The following is a 19,163-nucleotide window of genomic DNA, read 5'->3' on the forward strand; positions in this document are numbered from 1 at the left end:
CATTATCGGCCTCGAATGCAGGTCAGATTTCACACCTGTTTGTGTTTTTGCTTTCTAGATTTAGATTTTGACCGTATTACTGACTAGTTTATTCAAGTTAAAAGCTAAAAACATCCGACTAGAGGAGTTGATTGTAATCGGACATCATTTTGTACCATAAACATGTTAAATTATGACGACTTTCTCAGTAATTTAATTTAAATAAGGAGAGACTGGAACAGAATACAAGGCATGACTGAATTTTACTTATTTACTTATGTATTTATTTATTATTTACTTATTTATTTACTTATTTATTTACCTATTTACTCATTTATTTATTGACTTATTTGCCTCCTTATTTATTTATCTATTTATTTACATATTTACTGACTTATCTATTTACTTATTCACTTATTTATTGACTTATTCACTTAATTACTTATTATTATTTATTATTATTTACTTATTTATTGATGTATTTGCTTACTGATTTATTTATTGACTTATTTATTGACTTATTGACTTATTTATCGACTAATTTATTTGCTTATTTACCATACTGATTTATTTACTAATTTACTTATTTATTAATTTACTCACTTCCTTATTTACTAATTTACTTATTTATTTATTTACTTACTTCCTTATTTACTAATTTACTTATTTATTAATTTACTCACTTCCTTATTTACTAATTTCCTTATTTATTTATTTACTTACTTACTTGCTTATTTACTTGGCTGTGTTTTTCCAGACCATATTTGAAATTTGAATGCTGATAACTGGATGTTTACCGTGTAAATAAATTCGTGCCTACAGAGGACCTCTGCCCCAATATGCCTTTTATTATATTATTTATGTTAGCATGTTGTATAAATAATATTATATTATTGTTACCCCCATATTTTAATATTTCTTTATAAACAATAACTAGAAATGAGTAGAAAAAGTTCAATAATTTACATTTTTGTGTCTGCGCAGCCCTTTTTATTACCGTGTTCATAGAAACGATGATGACTCATTAGGAAATGATTTATGTACGCAGAAAAGACATTTTTCTAAATTTCAAACCTCATATCTGGGGATTGTGATGTTATGTTTGGATGCAAATCAAAGAAATGTCCAGATTTGCTGCTGTTGTGAGCACAGCTGTTTTATTGGGACATTCAGGCGTTTAGAGATTATTGGAAATTGTGAATTTTACACTTTAAGAAAAGCGTGAAAGAATTCTGTTACAAGTTCGAAAGGAGCTAATTTGATTTATTTAACTATTTAAATGCTCTCTTTGCAACTTCACTGAACTTAGAAAAGCAGCTTGTGCAGAGAACAGGGTCAGAATATTACTGATTTTTACCCAAAATGTGGAAGGAAGTGGGATCTTTTCATCAACACGACAAACAGAAGAAGTCATTAGAGGTATCTAATGTCTTAAAATGCACGGGAGCAGCCAGCGAAAAGTCTGAAAACACAACATTTCCGCTGGGATTCCTGTGTTGATATCCGCCGTGCTTCTTAATCTACTCGCCTGTGTTTGCATTTCGTCGCCGTGACAACAATTACAAACATCTTTCATCATGTGTCGAGCGAAATACGACATTATTTCAAGGTGTAACCAACAAACACATTTGTTGTCTCTCTAGTTTAATGATGTATTTCTGGGGAAATTACTTTAAGACAGAAATGACAGGTTTCAGAGCAGGACTAGTGCGTCGCTGCACGTCTAACTTCACTCTGAGATGCTGTTAATTTCCCCTGGCGGCTCGCCAAAATTAATCAATACACTGGGAATACTGTGCTCCCAGTCTTCCGTCTTCTTCTACTCAATTCAATTTGTTCTCATTAAAGACGATCCATTCTGCTCCTCGTCTTTCCTTCACTTAGCGTTAATCTTTCCTCGTTCTCTTCAGAGGATCTCGTATCAACGCTGATATGTAAAGTAGTTATCTAACGCCACAGAGTTCTGACGTGAACCCTGCAGGGTGAGGTGACATTAAATAAATAAAAGTAAGACTCGCAGAATAACCACAAACAGATGCAAAATGACCCCAAAGAAACGCAAAACGACCACAAAGAGACAGAAAATGACCTCAAGGAGACCCAAAGTGACTTCATGGAGATGCAAAATGATCAGAAAATGACACAAAATGATATCAGAGATTCAAAATGACTATAAAGAGACACAAAAACACTACAAAAAGATGAAAAAAGACCACAAAGATAAACACAAAATGACCTAGAAGAGACTGAAAATGACCATAAAGAGACATAAAATGATAATAAAGAGACACAAAATGACCTAAAAGAGAATCAAAATGACCATAAAGAGACACACAGTGCTCTGACGAGAACCCTGTGGGTGAGGTGACATTAAATAAATAGAAAAGTAAATAAAAAGGTGGACTTACGCTGGCCCCAGCGGCCTGTTCGGGGGTTCAGGTAGTTTGGGTAGAGCCCGTTGGGTCGGTCCATTTTGGCCAGCAGCTTCCGGATGTGCATCACCTGAAATAAACGGCAGAAACATGAGTTTTAACCCAAAGAGAAAATATCTCCTCTTCCTTATTGCACTGAAAAATGAACCCACGGTGAATAAAAATGAGACAGGAAGCCAAAAAAACCCCCCCAAAAAACGGCCATAAACTGCTTGGAGTTCCAACTTAGTCACCATTTTTATAACTTTGACACTTGCTGACATGAAAGACTCGTTCAGATGTAAATCCAAACTTTCGTGGTGTTACCTTCTGGTAGTAGGCGGGGTTTCCTGTCAGGTACGTCAGGTGAACAAACTCCATGTGCAGAGTCCCAAACTCAGCCAGGATGCTGCTGCCGGCCGACGCCCAGCCCCAGTTACGACCAACACCGCTGGAGAGGAGGAGGAAGGAGGAGGAAGGGGTGAGGACAGGGGGAGGTGGATGTTGTAAAAACAGAAAAATAAAAAGAGGGAGGAGTTGGACAAGGAAACAAACACAGGTTAAATTCTGTACGCTCAGGTTAAGGCGGTGATAAAGATTTTAACGACCAGAATGTATCTGACAGGTTTTTCAATTAAGGCCAGTGACTCAGCACAAATTTTGGCAGCTGCTGAGATTTGTGGCTGTTAAGATCATATTTTTAGCCGCAGCTTGAAAAACGCTTCATTAACTGGAACTCTGGGCGACGCCAAAGAAATAAGTCATCAAGTCTGAAAAATAATTGAATCACTGAGTCGAGGGATCATAATATGGTTTAAGAAGTGCAATGCTGAAATGATTAGGGCCATTAGGGTTTTATTAAAAGCCAGTTTCTACTTTCATGTTTTACATATGCTCAGGAGCAGTTGTCAACATTATTGTCGTAACCAATCAGGTAATGATCCCAAAGAGACACAAAATGACCACACAGAGATGCAAAATGTGAAGACTCACAAAATGAGCACCAACGGAAGCAAAATTACCTTAAAGAGATTCAAAATGACCAAAAGAGATGCACAACGACCACAAAGACATACAAAATGACCACAAAGAGACACAAAATCACCTAAAAGAGACTCAAAATGACCACAAGGAGACACATAATGACCACAATGAGAGCAAAAATAACCACAACATGACTACAAAGAGACCTGAAATTACCATAGAGTCAATGCAAAATACCCACAAAGAGACGCAAAATGGAAATGAACTGGGATTTTTTTTGACCAATTCTCAATAAAATAAAATAAAAAATGCACAACTTTGGCTCTGATGCAGCTGCCTCACAGTGCTATCTGATTGGCTACATTTCATGACCAATAGCCTATCAGCACTCTGGGATAAATGTTGATTTCTCTTTTAATTTGTCATATTTAAAACAAAAGTGAACAAAGACAAATGAACCAAGCCTCGTGTTGGAGTTTATGTTACTCTAAATGTCATTTTTTATTCTTACTGCAGACATATGTTGGTTCCAGACATCGATTACTGGCCTCCTTGATTACTAATCGATACTGACAAACATTTTAGTTGACCAATAAAGCAATATTTACTTGAGTTACCAAGTAGCTGGTCAAACAATATTAGTTTTTAAAGGTATACTGAGTCAAATATAACCTAATACAACTTGCTCAGCACTGTTTAGAACCACATCTGACATAAGATGCATCTGGAAACGCTTGGGTTTTTACATTATTAGATTTCTGTTCAGCTTTAATTCCCTTGAGCACAGTCGATCCTGAGGAATTTTGCCGAATACGTGAACATGTGGAGCTGCATTTTCTCTGGTGTGATTGTCACAAAGCACCTGGAAAATCAGAATCACCTTGAGTAAACCGAGGCCTTCTCTTGTGCTACGCACATCCTTAAGGAGCTAGAAATACCTGGAACATGATGCTTATCTGAGACTCACCGAGGCTGGCTGCTTAGCAACAAACTAGCCTCTGAGATTATTCACTTCATTCCTTCACAGCCACGAATACGGAAATGTGAACTGATAACACGTACGGCAGGTGACTCAGGTGAAATGTCGCCAGACAAAGAAACACACAGTTTCCCTTCACAGGTAGAATCAAATGACAAGAACAGAACGGCAGCAGAAGGCGATGAGCAGAAAGGGATGGAAATGATCACAAAGAGACACAAAAACACTATGAACAGATGCAAAATGACCACACAACGACCAAATTACTGCAAAGACACACAAAATGATCACAAAGACACATAAAAGCACTACAAAGAGATGCAAAATGACCACAAAGAGACACAAAGTAACACCAAATAGATAAAAAAAACAGTCACCAACAATGGTAAAATGGCCACATAAAGACATAAAATGAATGCAAAGAAACACAAATTAACCACAAAGAAATGCTAAATGATCTCAACAATGCAACATGACCAAAAGAGACACAAAAGCACTACAAAGATGCACAAAACTAACAGAAAGACACACAAAATTACGAAAGACACACAAAACGAACGAAACGGCACACAAAACAACCACAAAGAGACACAAAATGACAACAAAATGGCACAAATTGACACCAAATAGATACAAAACAGCCACCAAGACTGGCAAAATAGCCAAAAGATACATAAAATGACTTTAAAAAGACCCAAAAGGACCTTATGAAGACCCAAAATGACTATAAAGTCACTGCAAATTACCACAGAGAGACACAATATGACCGCAAAGATGCAAAATTACCTAAAAAACACACAAAATGACCTAAAAGAGACGCAAAATGACAAGGAGACACATATTGACGCCAAATAGATACGAAACAGCCACCAAAAATGGCAAAATCAGAGAGTGAAAATCAGAGAAATAAAATGAACGCAGAGACACAAATTGACGACAAAAGCCTTATTCACATGGGATTAGCATTACCCAGGGACCTCTGGTGATTTGTAATAATTGTGGAGGAGGTCGGTGACCTTAATCCCATGCGAATGCGCTGTGTTGGTAATTGGTAAAGTAATAATTCTCCCGCAAATTACCTACTATATTTCGCCAAACACCGACGTCCTGGGATAATAATAGTCCCGTGTGAATCTGCATCTCGGCGATTGGGGGGTATTTTAGTTGTTGTTTTTTATTGCGCGTCTTTTTCTACATTTTTCTCGGTTGAATTCTGGAGGCTGCCCCGGAAATTATTGACGACATTTTAGGAGCAAATGCAGGAGTCGGCCGATACACAACAGGCCTATGGAGCATTCACAGAAACGGCAAAATCAGATCAATAAGAAGAAGGAGACCTGGGAGGATATAGAGATGGATGACGTGTAGCAGCGGATGGTAAGCATATCTTTCAACAGGCTGAATACAAACACCCTGATGGCCCATTATCCCGTCAACACAGCCCGCTGTTCTCAAGTCACGTTGCTGCTTTGACATGTTTACTGTTGCCATGACGACTACATACCACGTCAAAAGTGGTCATTTTAACCCGAACCACAAGCTTTCCATGAACCTAACCAAGTGGTTTTTGTGCCTAAACCTAACGAGACCCTAACAGTAGCATTGTTACAACATAGGCTTTTAATGTTTTTAATGTTCATTCGTGCGACCAGTGTGTATTTTTTTTCGAGTAGCGGCCGTCCACTTTGCACATGGATGTGACAACAGCGGATGTTGCGACTTGCAAAGATTTGACATCATATCCGGGCTGTAATGTCAGTAAATTCGAGTAAAATACAGACTTCGTTTATCCCCTGCGAATGCGCTTAAAGAAACAGACGTCCTGGAGTAATTCACAAATTACCAGAGATCCCCAGGTAACACTAATCCCATGCGAATAGTACAAAAGAGACACAAAATGAACACAGAGAAACACAAAATGACCAAAAAGAGACACAAAACGAGGATAAAGTCATTGCAAATTACCGCAGACACACTCAAAATGACCTCAAAAACACATAAAACAACCTTAAAGAGATGCAAAATTACCAGAAAAAGAAGCAAAATGACCACAGAAAGACATAAAATCACTGCATAAAGTCATTGCAAATGACCACAAAGCTGCAAAATGACCTCAGAGACAAAATGATCTCAAAAACATAAAATTATGCAAAAGATGTAAAGTCAACACAAAATGACAACAAAGACACACAAAACAACCACCAAGACTGGCAAAATAGCCACACAGAGACACAAAATGGCCACAAAGAGACACAAAACGACCTTATAGAGACCCAAAATGACACCAAATCAATACAAAACAGCCACCAACAGTGGCAAAATGGCCACACAGAGATGCAAAATGACCAAAAAGAGACTAAAATTGAGCACAAAGAGACACAAATTGATACCAAATAGACAAAAAAATAGATAAAACAGCCACCAAGAATGGCAAAATAGCGACAGAGACATAAAATGAACGCCAAGAGGTACAAAATGACCAGAAAGTCAGAGCAAATTATCACAAAGAGACACAAAATAACCACAAAGATGCAAAATGATCTAAGAGAGATGCATAATGAGCACAAAAAGACACAAAATTACCACAAAGTGATGTACAATGACTTCAAAGAGATGCAACATGACCAGAAAGTCACTGTAAATCACAACAAAGATGCAAAATGACCACAAAGAGACACAAAATGACCACAAAGAGACACAAAATGAGAGGGGGAGGGGATGGAGATATTCTGGTGATGTTACACTGCAGCTGGAATATTGACCAGTGTAACAAGCTGTAGGGCAATGGGGTGTCGGCACATTTCTAAAAGTTGAATTTAACATTTCTTTTAGACTTTCTTTTTGCAGCCTGTTAAAAAATACAAATTCACAACAGCTTCCAGAAGAGAAATCTCCCTCAAACGGGCCCTTGGAGCCGCTCAGATCGACTCTTTCAGGTCGAGTGCAGCCACGTTGGGAGGAACACGAGCTGAAAACAAACGATGTGATAATCAGAGCGGTGGAGGTGGAAGTTGTCCTGCCCTCGCAGCACAAACCCACACAGTCCTGTAATCAGGCAGAAGAAAACACCTGAGTGGGTGGACGGTGAACGTGTGGGAGCTTTTAAAAAAACGTGAGATTATTGCAAAACAAATATTTCAGGGGTGAACATTTAACAGCATTTAGAGCTTTGATTTTATCTCGATGAGGAATGTGCAAGATTCTGAAAGCCTTGACGCTTCAAGGAAGACCGAAATGTGTTTGTTAGCGCAGCCTTGATCACTATCAATGTGTGCATTATACTGTTGTACAACTGCTGCGTTACAATTATAAACCTTCAAGTTAATCAAGGACCTGTACGGATAAGAACAGTCAAATGTTAGGTGTGGTGAGCGCTGAAAAACCAGATATAGAATAATAATGGACTATATTTTTAGCCTGAAATCAACTGAAAAGTTGCCCCCAGTGTCTCTCTAACCAAACTAACGTGAGTCGTGTTGGTATGTTGTGAAGAAAAATACAGCTATGACAGTTTTGTGGTCAAAGAAACAGGGTTAAACTTCGAAGACGTCCTTTTCCTGAACACAGATTGAAGCCTGAAACAGTTGTTTTCAATGCAGAAGTCGATGCAAAATGATCACAAAATGACAAACTTACTGAGAAGAGACACAAAACGACCACAAAGAGACACAAAGTAACACCAAATACATATAAAACAGCCACCTAGAATGGTAAAATAGCCACATAGAGAAATAAAGCGAACACAGAGAGACACAAATTATCACAGAGAGATGCTAAATGACCTCAAAAACGCAAAATAACCAAAAAGAGACACAAAACTACTACAAAGAGACACAAAATGAGCACAAAGAGACACAAAACGACCACAACGACTTTCAAAGTCATTCAAAGCTTTGATTTTTGTCTCGATGAGGAATGTGCAAGAACCTTTCTGAAATTCTGAAAGCCTTGATGCTTCAAGGAAGACCGAAATGTGTTTGTTAGCGCAGCCTTGATTACTATCAATGTGTGTATTATACTGTTGTACAACTGCTGAGTTACAATTATAAACCTTCAAGTTAATCAAGGACCTGTACGGATAAGAAAAGTCAAATGCTAGGTGTGTATGTGCACTGAAAAAATAGATAAAAAGAGACACAAAAGCACTACAAAGACACACAAAAGGCGGCCCACCAAAGGGTCCAATCCGGCCCACAGGACAACTCTGTAAAGTGTAAAAATTACAGAGAGGACATTAACTGCAGATTGCAAATTTGTAAAACTATAAATTTAAAATAATTCCTCGACCATGACAAGTTGTTTTGATCAGAAAATAAAATACTAGATTGCTCTTTTGTCATTTTGTGTCTCATTTTTGTAATATTTTGTCTTGTTTTCGTTGTTTTTTGTCTTTTTCTGTCTGATTTTTATTGTTTGTCTCATGTTTTTGTTGTTTAGTGTTCCTTTTTGACCAGCTTGTATTTTTTGTCTCATTTTTGTCATTTTTCGTTTTGCTTTATTCATTGTTTTGGGTATAGTTTTTGTCGTTTTGTTTCTCATTTTTGTCGTTTTTTATCTCGCTTGTATCCATTTTTTTGTTGTTTTGTAACTTTTTTGTCTACATTTTGTCTCTTTTATCGTTTTGTGTCGTTTGAAGACAGATTGAAACCCGAAGCAATTGTTTTAGATGCAGAAGTCAGTTAAGCAATATTAAGTAATGTTGCTTCGTGTTGATTTACAATATATGCCTTAATCTGAATGCTTTATATTCAAATGAGGGCCAGCTATAGGTTTTCGTGGCTACTGAAGGGTTTGAGGTTCACAGAATATATGTTTTGTCGTGCCATGGTGGACCAAACTATGAGCTACCTTATTAAAATATGACTTTCTGTTGTTTCAGCAGCTGTAAGAATCTGGGATAAGACGTATAAATGCAACAGTTTCTTTTAGAGCGCTCCAGCTAGCATAATCTGCTCTCTTAAAACTGGAATCAGAACTCATCTAGGTATTTGAAATCAGTGAGTTCGCTGATGTGTTTTTGAATTTTACCGAATACGTACAATAGAAATAAGGGTGAAGATGTCAGTGTCACGTGATGCTAGGACGCTCTCCTTCGTTTACCTTGAGATCAATTAATTGATCAATTTGTCTCCTGCAGACACTGTTTTGTTAATCTTCTATCACTTTTATTGCCTACTAAGATCCAGATCTTAAAATGCCATTTGTTTTGTCAGACACTGCTTTGAGGTAATCTGTAGCTGCCTCCTAACTTAGCCGCTAGCCGTTAGCATAGCCTTAGCCACTGTGAGAGAAGCTAATGTCCTGATTTCCGGACATGACTCAGGTTGTGTGTCTGCTAGAGGCTGCTCAAGTTAATCTGACTTTAGAAAGATGCTACAGCGCTTCAGATAGCGTCAGGTCAAAACGCACAGCTAACCTCTTAGCAATAGCTAGCAGTAGCGTAGCACGTCAGCAGAATAATTTCCAGCTGCACCATTTGTTAACACCGACAAGTTAATAGTTGGGATCTTTCTGTGTGACACTGGGAATGCATGTGGAAGTGCACTCTCTGTCTCTCTGTGTAAACAATGGCTTTCGTTAATTGGCTGTTATTCGTGACATGTAACAGCCAATCAGACAGCGTTGTGGGCGGGACTTCGCTCAAAACCACAGTTACTACAGATGGATCCAGAATAAAAAGATGAAATAATTCTATCTGTAATTGACTAACTAATGTACCGATAATCGTGGAAAACATGCAAAATATACGCCCAAACACGACAATCAGTCAGTCCCTAACGTTTATGTAAAAAATGGACAATTCTAAAACCTCATCAGAACTGAGGAATTTCTACAAAATTGGGACTTATTTTTGCCAGTGTTGGCTGTTACAAAACAGAAGGTTTATGTCACATTTAAGTTCCATGTTGGCTTCATTTTTTTTAGACTTGGAGGTTATATTCATCTTTAGATACAGTCTATTGATCTTAAATATTAAATGTTTTACGTTTCAGAATTAGTACAAAAATAAGGTCAATATACACTACAGTTCAAAGGTTTAGGGTCACCCAGGCAAGTTCATGCTTGCCATGAAAATTCACACTTTCATTCTTGTGTTGACATAATTACACAAGGGTTTTCTAATCATCAGTTAGCCTTTCAACACCATTAGCTAACACAATGTAGCATTAGAACACAGGAGTGATGGTTGCTGGAAATGTTCCTCTGTACCTCTATGGAGATATTCCATTAAAAATCAGCCGTTTTCAGCTAGAATAGTCTTTTACCACATTAACAATGACTAGACTGGATTTATCATTCATTTAATGTTATCTTCATTGAAAAAAACATTTCTAAGTGACCCCAAACTTTAGAACGGTAGTGTAGACACACAGCTAAAACTGTTAAAGAAACACCAGACTCTGGATTATTCCTGGTTGTTAGTCAACTGGCATTTCTGATTCTGAGTGGCAGATTTCACTTTATATTCATTTCAGGTGCGTTAACAGATGTTGTGCTGGTGTTTAGTGGCAGTTACTAACCTCTTAAGGTTGACCATGGCCCAGGGAATCCCAGTTGGGGTGTTAAAAGCAGGAAGTAACTTCTCGGCTAGCTGGACCGCCTTGAGTTTGAATACCTAGAAAGAAAAAACAAGAAGGAGAGAGAGACACGGTTAAGACTGGTTAACTTTAAAATTCTCTTTCATCGTGCTCACTCGGATTATTCCACAGTCCGTCAGCTTCCCCACTTAATATTCTCCGCGAAAACCTGACAAGCACACGCATAAAACAACTGCCAAGAGCCAAAACAAATGCAGGACGAAGGCGAAGAGAACAGAGTGAGACGTCAGGAGGACGACGATTGCTAAATGATAGCCACTAAGTGTCAGAGCTGAGCAGATTTATGGGGCAGAGGAGCCCTAATTTATGCAAAACCCCCTCCTTCAAATTGTGCCACCGTAATATGAAATGTTGCAGAACCACTGAGAGAAAAGCTTGGAGGTCAAACCGCATCGACAGAGCAGAGCGACAGACCAAAGTACACAGTCACAGTTGGATTTCCATTATCGTGACTGGCGTCTAATTTATACCGACTGATGCCGGGGAATGGACATGTGTTCGTTTTGAGATTACACAAGTTTTTGCACCCATTTGACAGATGAAGGCTCTGAAAAAATCTGCCGCAGCCCTTGTTCTTTTTCTCGGCGTGCCAATCAAAGAGATAAAAGGAAGCTTAGGTTATTCTGCTGCTGCACTGGATGTGAGCGAACAGATCAGCCACAACATTAAAACCGTCGGTCTAATGTCCTTTAAGTCCTCCTGGTCCCATCTGAAAAAAGTTTAAACCCACTGGGGCTTGGACTTGAGACTTCTGGAGGCGTCTCAGCTCAAGTAGAACCTCTGTGGATCGGATTTGTTCCAGGGATTCTCGGTCGGATCAGGATCTGGGGAGTTTTTTAGGCTGAGTCAATCCCTAAGGCTCTTGGTCGTGTTCCTCAAGCTGAGCAATTTTTTTCTGTGTGGCAGGTAGTTTAGGCAGGAGGTAGATTTCAAAATAAGATCCCCATGAATGTCACCATCCAAGTTTTACCGGCAGAATATTTCATTGTCAGAAAATGATCAATGTCAATGTAAAATGTTTCATTATTATGTCTGAAATTATCTTACGATCTCTGATTTATTATCGTTATTACTTCTTTCTTTTCTGTTGTAGTATTGTATTAGTTTACTTACGTTTTTCAGAAATGTATCGTACTAATATCTAATTACTTTTCTACTACACACTAGATATCATATTGTTGCTTGTCATTTCATATTGTATAGTCTTGTCTTACTGTTTCTTATCAGATCTTATTTTTTTTTATCTTGCTGTATTGTACTGTATCATTTTTTTTGTATCTTGGCGTATTTCAACATATCTCATCGTTTCTTATTGAATCTTATCATATCTTGTCGTACTGTATTGTATCTTATTTGGCCTTATCAGATCATATCGTAGCGCATCGTATCTTATTTTTTTATTGTCATATCTTATTGTGTCGTATCGTATTTTATCTTGCTATATCGTGTCTTATATCGTACCTCAACGTGTTGTACTCAAGCTCATTTTGTCATATCGCATTGTTACATGTTGTATCGGATCTTATAGTATCTTATCTTGTCATATTGTATCTTATATTGTAGAATAGAGTAGAATTAGACTTTATTGATCCTTTACAGGAAAAATTCAGAATTCTACAGTGAATTCGTGTGTTGAGGAAGAATCCCAACTTTTCCATGACTTCACATGAAGAAGGGCAAGTTTCTACCAGAAAAGCAGCTCCAAAAATACGTTCTAACAAAAAAAAGAGTCCAATTATTCACAGCATGAACTGCAACCTTAATGAACATAAACTCAACGTGCACAGCAGGACATGGAGGGGAAGAGCTGCATTTTGGCTTTTGACAGCTGACGTGCATGCAGCAGTCAAACAGACGAAAGTGCAGAATTAATGAACAACGTGCCAAAGAAATTCTCCATCTAGCTACAACAACTGACGCTGAAAGACAAAATCTGTTTCATTTTACTGCCATATCTGTCAGAAACGGATGCTGAACTGACATCAAAAATTCTAAGTAGCTATAGGGTTCATTATGGTGACGTGCCGCTCAATGCTTCATCATGTTTTCCACAGTTAAAGAGCAGTGTAGTTTTTAACTTAGTTTCTGGCACTATGACAAACTTCCTGGTTAGAAAAGTTGTAAAAAGTAAAGTTAAATGTCTAATTTGTCCTGCAGCAACAAGTAATTTTTCAGAGCTTCAGCTGAACAGTTTCTATGCATGTAAGAAAAATAGTTTCAAATGTTTGAATCACATAAACTTAAACCAAATACAGGCGGTTTTCGACTTAAGTCGGAATTCTGTTCCTACGGCATGACGTAACATGATTTTCACCATAAGTTAGAACTCACTTATGTACATAAGAACCTATGTCTATATCTATTTTCACTTCCACTGAGGTGGCTTTCCTTTTCTTCGATGCACTGCCATCAGAAGAGTCTGATTTATGCTTGGGAGCAATAATGAAGGACAAAAAGTTTAAAAAAAAATCAATGCAAATGAAAGAAAGTGAATGTAGCACAATCCAATGTGGCGTACAACCAGTGAATGTAAACAAAACCGTCTTCCTCGTATAGCGCCGCATGATGATGTATTCGTCCACTCCACTTGCCAACGAGTTCCCGCACAAAATTTGTTCTAACGTCGCAAACGGCGTATGTCAGAATGATGGAACAAGACTTTTAAAATAAATTTATGGTAGACGTAACCACGAAACGCTGTAGGTTGAGGACGTCGTAAAACGAGGACCTACTGGATTTGGATTCATTTCCATGTTAATCGTGCCAATGTACAACATGAGTCATCTCAGGGAACTTCACATAGTACGGTCAAGACTAGAGACGCAACTAAGAACTATTTTAATTGCTGATTCATCTTGCAATTACTTTCTCAACTAATCAGTAAGTTGTTTGGTCTATAAAAGTTCAGAAAATGGTTGAAAAAGCATTTTTCCGAAAACCAAGATGATGTCCCCAAACGTCTTGTTTTGTCCAAAACAGAAATACTTTCAGATTAATGTCATAGAAGAGGAAAGAAACCATAAAATATTCAAATTCAAGAAGGTGATCAATTAACCTCTGGAGCTCCAGTCAAGACCTTGCAATATATTTTGTTGAGTATTGTCAATAAGTTTTTCGATTGATCAGTAAGATGTTTGGTTTATAATAGTCAGAAAATGTTTCTCAAGGAACAAAACAATGTCCTCAAATGTGTTGTTTTGTCTGCAACAGAAATATTACTGTCACAGAGGAGGAAAGAAACCAGAAAATAATCAAATCAAAGAAGGTGAAATTAGAGAATAAAAAAAATATTCAATGGTTATTAAGATATTTGGCAAGTAATTTAATATGTAACTGACAACTAGTCAATTCATCGTTTGACCTCCAGTCAAGACCTCACAATATTCTTTGAGTATTGTCAATAAGTTCCTCGATTAATCAAGAAGTTGCTTGGTTTATAAGAGTCAGAAAACGGTGACAAATGTCCATAAGCGTTTTTCAAAAACAAAACAATGTTCTCAAACGTCTTGTTTTGTCCAACACTCAAATATATCGAGTTCATTGTCATAGAAGAGGAAAGAAAACAGAACATTTTCAAATTTAAGGTGAGACTAGACAATTTTGACTTTTTCCTTAATTAAAAAAAAGGTTATTGAAGAAGTTAGTAAATAAGTTATGTCATTGCCAACTGATCAATTTTCCATTGGCGTTCCAGTCAACACCTCACAATATTTATTGCAGTTTTTTGTTATTTAGTTTCTCAATTAATCAATATGTTGTTTGGTTTATAAAAGACCAGAAATTGGTGAAAAATGTCCGTAAGCATTTCTAAAAGAAAACAAGATATTTAGTTTACTGTCATAAAGGAGGAAAGAAACCAGAAAATAACCAAATTTAAGAAGGTCAAATCAGAGAATTTAGATTTTTTTTCTCTTGATAAAGTTACTCAATGATTATTAAAATATTTGGCAATTAATTCAACATGTAACTGACAACTAATCGATGAATCACTGGAGCTCCAGTCAAGGCCTCACAAGACCATTTGAGTTTTTTGTCAATTTGTTTCTCAATTAGTACGTTTTTTGGTCTATAAAAATTCAGAAAATGGTGAAAAATGTCCATAAGCATTGCTCCAGGAACAAAACAATGCCCTCAAACGTCTTGTTTTGTTCGCAGCACAAAGATATTTACTGTCATAGAGGAGGAAAGAAACCAGAAAATTATTTAGTGATTATTAAAACAGTTGGAAATAAATATATAATATGTAGTTGACAACTAATCAATTAATCATTTAAGTTCCAGTGAAGATCTCACAATATGATATAACAGAGAGAACCCCAACAAATCAAATCACTTTGACAGCAGGAATAAATTTTAATAAAGCCATTAAACAGGAAGAAACTTCTGGCAGAACCAGGCTGAGGGAGGCCAGCCACCTGCCTCGACCAGCTGGGGTGAGGGTAGATAAGCTTAAGTGCATAACAGCTGAAGTTCTGTGGTAGTGGGGCACAGTAACCTCCAGAAAAACACAAAACAATACTCTGAAATGTCAATAAGTGAACAAATAAATAAAATCCATGGAGTATTGGAGCTGAGAGACAGTGACATCTGTTAATACAAATCAGATTTCATTAAATGAAGAGACAGACTCCACTGCCAAATGGCCAGACGGGCCTATAAACCTGCTGGACAGACAAATCCAGAATAGGAAAATTACGTGGCTCAAGAACATTGTGCCTTTAATAAATGTTCGATTTTCAGATTTGCAATGTTTGTTTTACCGGCGGAGGACAGTTGTGGGACAAAGAGGGAGTTATATAAGTGGCAGACAGCAGTCAGGCAGAGCAGCACCACAGAGAAAAGTACTTGAACACAAGGCAGACGGAGGCTGATTCATCAACACAATCTGTCAGGGCTGAGCAGTTTTATAGAGAGAGCAGATCTATGGAAAATTCCTGCTGTCTCCCAAAGTAAGAGGGAGCAATAACACATGCTGGTGTTTGCAGAATACTTAAGCAGCCAGTGGGACACTGTACCAAAGACTTGGAGGTCAAACTGTGGAGCTAAACATGAAACAAATACAGACAGACAAGGCGAGGCAGAGGCCGTCAAACAGATGCAGAGATAGGCCTGAATATGAGCAGGATATGAATCGCATGAATGGGAAAGGAGGAAAATTACTCAGAAGGCTGAGAGGGGATCAAAGAGGCAGAGAGAGAGATAAAAAGCCGCCTGGTGTCTGGAGGAAACTCACCGAGGAAAGTCTTCCCATATTACTCCTGTTATTCATGAGGATTTCTAGCTAACTTTCCTGAAATACTACTGAAACAGGGCAAAATGATCATAGCAACACCTAAAACACACCTAAAACACCACAAACTGAAGCAGGACGGTTGTTTTAAGGTAAAAGAGAAGCACTTTGAAAGGGTTTTTGTGTGTTTCAAGTCATGTAATGTTATTGTAACGTGTTGGCTGTCTACTCAATCTGCATGTAAATCTAGGGATGTCAATAATGATCATCAATCAGTTAAATGCCGTTAATAGTTTTACTGTTTCACATGTAAATACACCCAAATTCTTAGCACCTCCTTTGACTTTATTGCATGTCTGTGGTTAGTCACACATCATCACAGTTTTCAGCAGTGCAAAACAACAGCTTGGAAATGGCTAAAATTGGTGGTGAGGAATAAAAAAAATCCCATTGAACGGGATGAATCCTCCGACAGAACCAGGCTCCGGGACAGCAGCTATCTGCCTCAACAAGCTGGGGTGAGGGTGAGGGTAGATAAATATACACTACCGTTCAAAAGTTTGGGGTCATCCAGACAATTTCATGTTTTCCATGAAAACTCACACTTTTTTTCATGTGCTAACATAACTGCACAAGGGTTTTCTAATCATCAGTTATCCTTTCAAAACCATTAACTAACACAATGTAGCATTAGAACACAGGAGTGATGGTTGCTGGAAATATTCCTCTGTACCTCTATGGAGATATTCCATTAAAAATCAGCCGTTTCCAGCTACAATAGTCATTTAGCACATTAACAATGTCTACACTGGATTTATGATTCATTTAATGTTATCTTTATTGAAAAAAACTGCTTTTCCTTCAAAAATAAGGACATTTCTAAGTGACCCCAAACTTTTGAACGGTAGTGTACATGCAAAATTTTCGGCCAAATTGATTATTGACAACAATATTTAGCGTTTTTAGGTTATTGGTATTGTCATTTTCCTTGAAGATCATCGCAAAATAAATTCCTTTGAGTTCCTTTAACTCTACTGCAGCCGTTTCTCCCTTTCTGCACTCACTGGTCTCAAGCAATGTCCTGCCCACACCCCCTTCTGATTGGCTGTAAATACAAGTAACAGCCAATTAACAAAAGCCATTGTTTACACAGAGAGACAGAGAAGCACTTCCACAAGCATTACTAGTTTTACATAGAAAGACCTCAATAATTCACTTGTTGGTGTTAACAAATGGTGCAAGTGGAACTTATTCTACTGACGGTGCTAGGCTACCGCTATTACTAAGAGTTAGCTGTGCCTCCTAGCCTGCAGCTAACGCTAGCTGGAGCACCTGCAACATCTTCCTAATAGAATAACTTTAACAATCTGTTCTAACTGATAAATATGTGTCACTAGTAGAGATACAGCCTGCAAAAACTGAACAAGAAGCACAGTTATCTCCTTTTGCTACTTTCATTGAGGCTAAGGCTACGCTAAGAGCTAAGTTAGGAGGTAGCTATTGCTTACTCTGAGAGTCTGCAAAACAGTAATAGATAATGCTTTAAATGATTGAATAGAAAAAGATTAACAAAACAGAGAAGAATAGGAGAAAGAACTACTCTGCAACAATATTTTTTTTTGTTTTGTTAATATGCTTTTTGGAATTAAAACTGTCTGCACTTTGGTCTTTAGCCATGCTGCTAACGGCTAATGCAAATAAAAGTGCCAATTAAAGCAGAACTGCTGTGCTGTGTTCCTGGTTGTCTGAAAAATAAAAACACTAATGGTAACAGAAAACATCGGTGACGTCCACCACAGTCAAACGGCGACTGTAAATATTCTGGCTCATGTCAGCGTGGAGATTTGTTAGCGACATCTGCATCTCCGGTTTATGTGCATGTGACGGACTTGTAAACTTGTGTCAGGTTCAGCGCGTTCATGTCTGCCCGGTCATCGTAAAGCCGTCCTTCTACCCGAGGCCGATCCGCCGGATGCATTGAAGGCCCCTTAACGGACTTTTATTGGCGATGGAGCTGCTGATGCCACCGAGCAGGAACGGGATCCAAACGAGCCATCAGAGGAGACGGTCGGCCGCCGTCACAGATAAAAACCATTGGCTTTATGATAATCATCTTCCTCTGCTGCTTTCATCCACGGGCAGGGATGAAAGAAAGAGCTGCTTGTAAGGAAAAAGCAGCCAGAAACAAGGGTGGCATTGTTGCTCGTTAGGTAAACCCAGTCAGAAAATCAGACATGGATATAGAGAGTCTGCTTATGCAGTCCCTTTGAAAAAAACTAACAAAAAAAAAGGGTCCCTTTATTTGAATCAAAAGTTTGTGAAAGTTTAACTCTATTATTTCTTTGTTCTTGCACAGCTGTTTACATGTGTACTTATTTTCCAATTTGAGAACTTCTGTGTCAAACCCCATGTATATCTTTGGGGACTGACACTCATGCACTGTCTTGGACTTGGGTTTTTGGTTTACGGGTTGTTTTTCTGATGAATTCTTGTGTTTTCCTGTGTCTCCATTCATCTATGTGTAGGTTTCATGCCCATTTTCAGTCATTTCCTGTTTTATTTTGAAATTTCCTTGTGTGTCTTTATTTCTGTTCTTTGTCCCTCTTTTCCCTTCCGTTTGATTGCCCCATTAGTAGTTTTGTCTTCCTAATCAGTTCTGAATGTTTAAATAGTCTGTTATTGTCAATTTGTTATATTTCTTACCCAGTTTAGCTCCCAAATGTTTGACTTCCTGTTTACCTGCCTGAGTTAGTTTCTAGTCCTCAAGCCTTTTCTTTATTTCTTGCTTTAGTGTATGCCGTGCTTCTGTCATCTTCTTTTGGTTGATTTTTGCCAGCTCCCACCACTTTTCTTTTGTTTTATCTGGACTGCAGTTTGTTTTTTGGCATTATCTTTTTAATTAAAGTTCTCTAATTTGGGTCTCAAGTCACAGATTCACAACAAGCATCATATCACTGTTAATGTACACACCAGTATTAAGA

The 19,163-nt window shown here is 37.9% G+C and overlaps 1 protein-coding gene across 1 annotated transcript in view; it reads right to left on the minus strand.

Annotated features, from left to right (window-relative positions):
- Positions 1 to 19,163, minus strand: part of man1a2 (mannosidase, alpha, class 1A, member 2) — a 181,211-nt gene that overhangs the window by 33,377 nt on the left and 128,671 nt on the right. The window contains 3 exon segments of the mRNA XM_055015102.1: positions 2,388 to 2,481; positions 2,718 to 2,841; positions 10,875 to 10,969. Of these exon segments, the coding sequence (XP_054871077.1) occupies positions 2,388 to 2,481; positions 2,718 to 2,841; positions 10,875 to 10,969 (313 nt within the window).

The sequence above is a fragment of the Amphiprion ocellaris genome, chromosome 11, assembly GCF_022539595.1.
Source record: "Amphiprion ocellaris isolate individual 3 ecotype Okinawa chromosome 11, ASM2253959v1, whole genome shotgun sequence".
Taxonomy (NCBI): Eukaryota; Metazoa; Chordata; class Actinopteri; family Pomacentridae; genus Amphiprion; species Amphiprion ocellaris.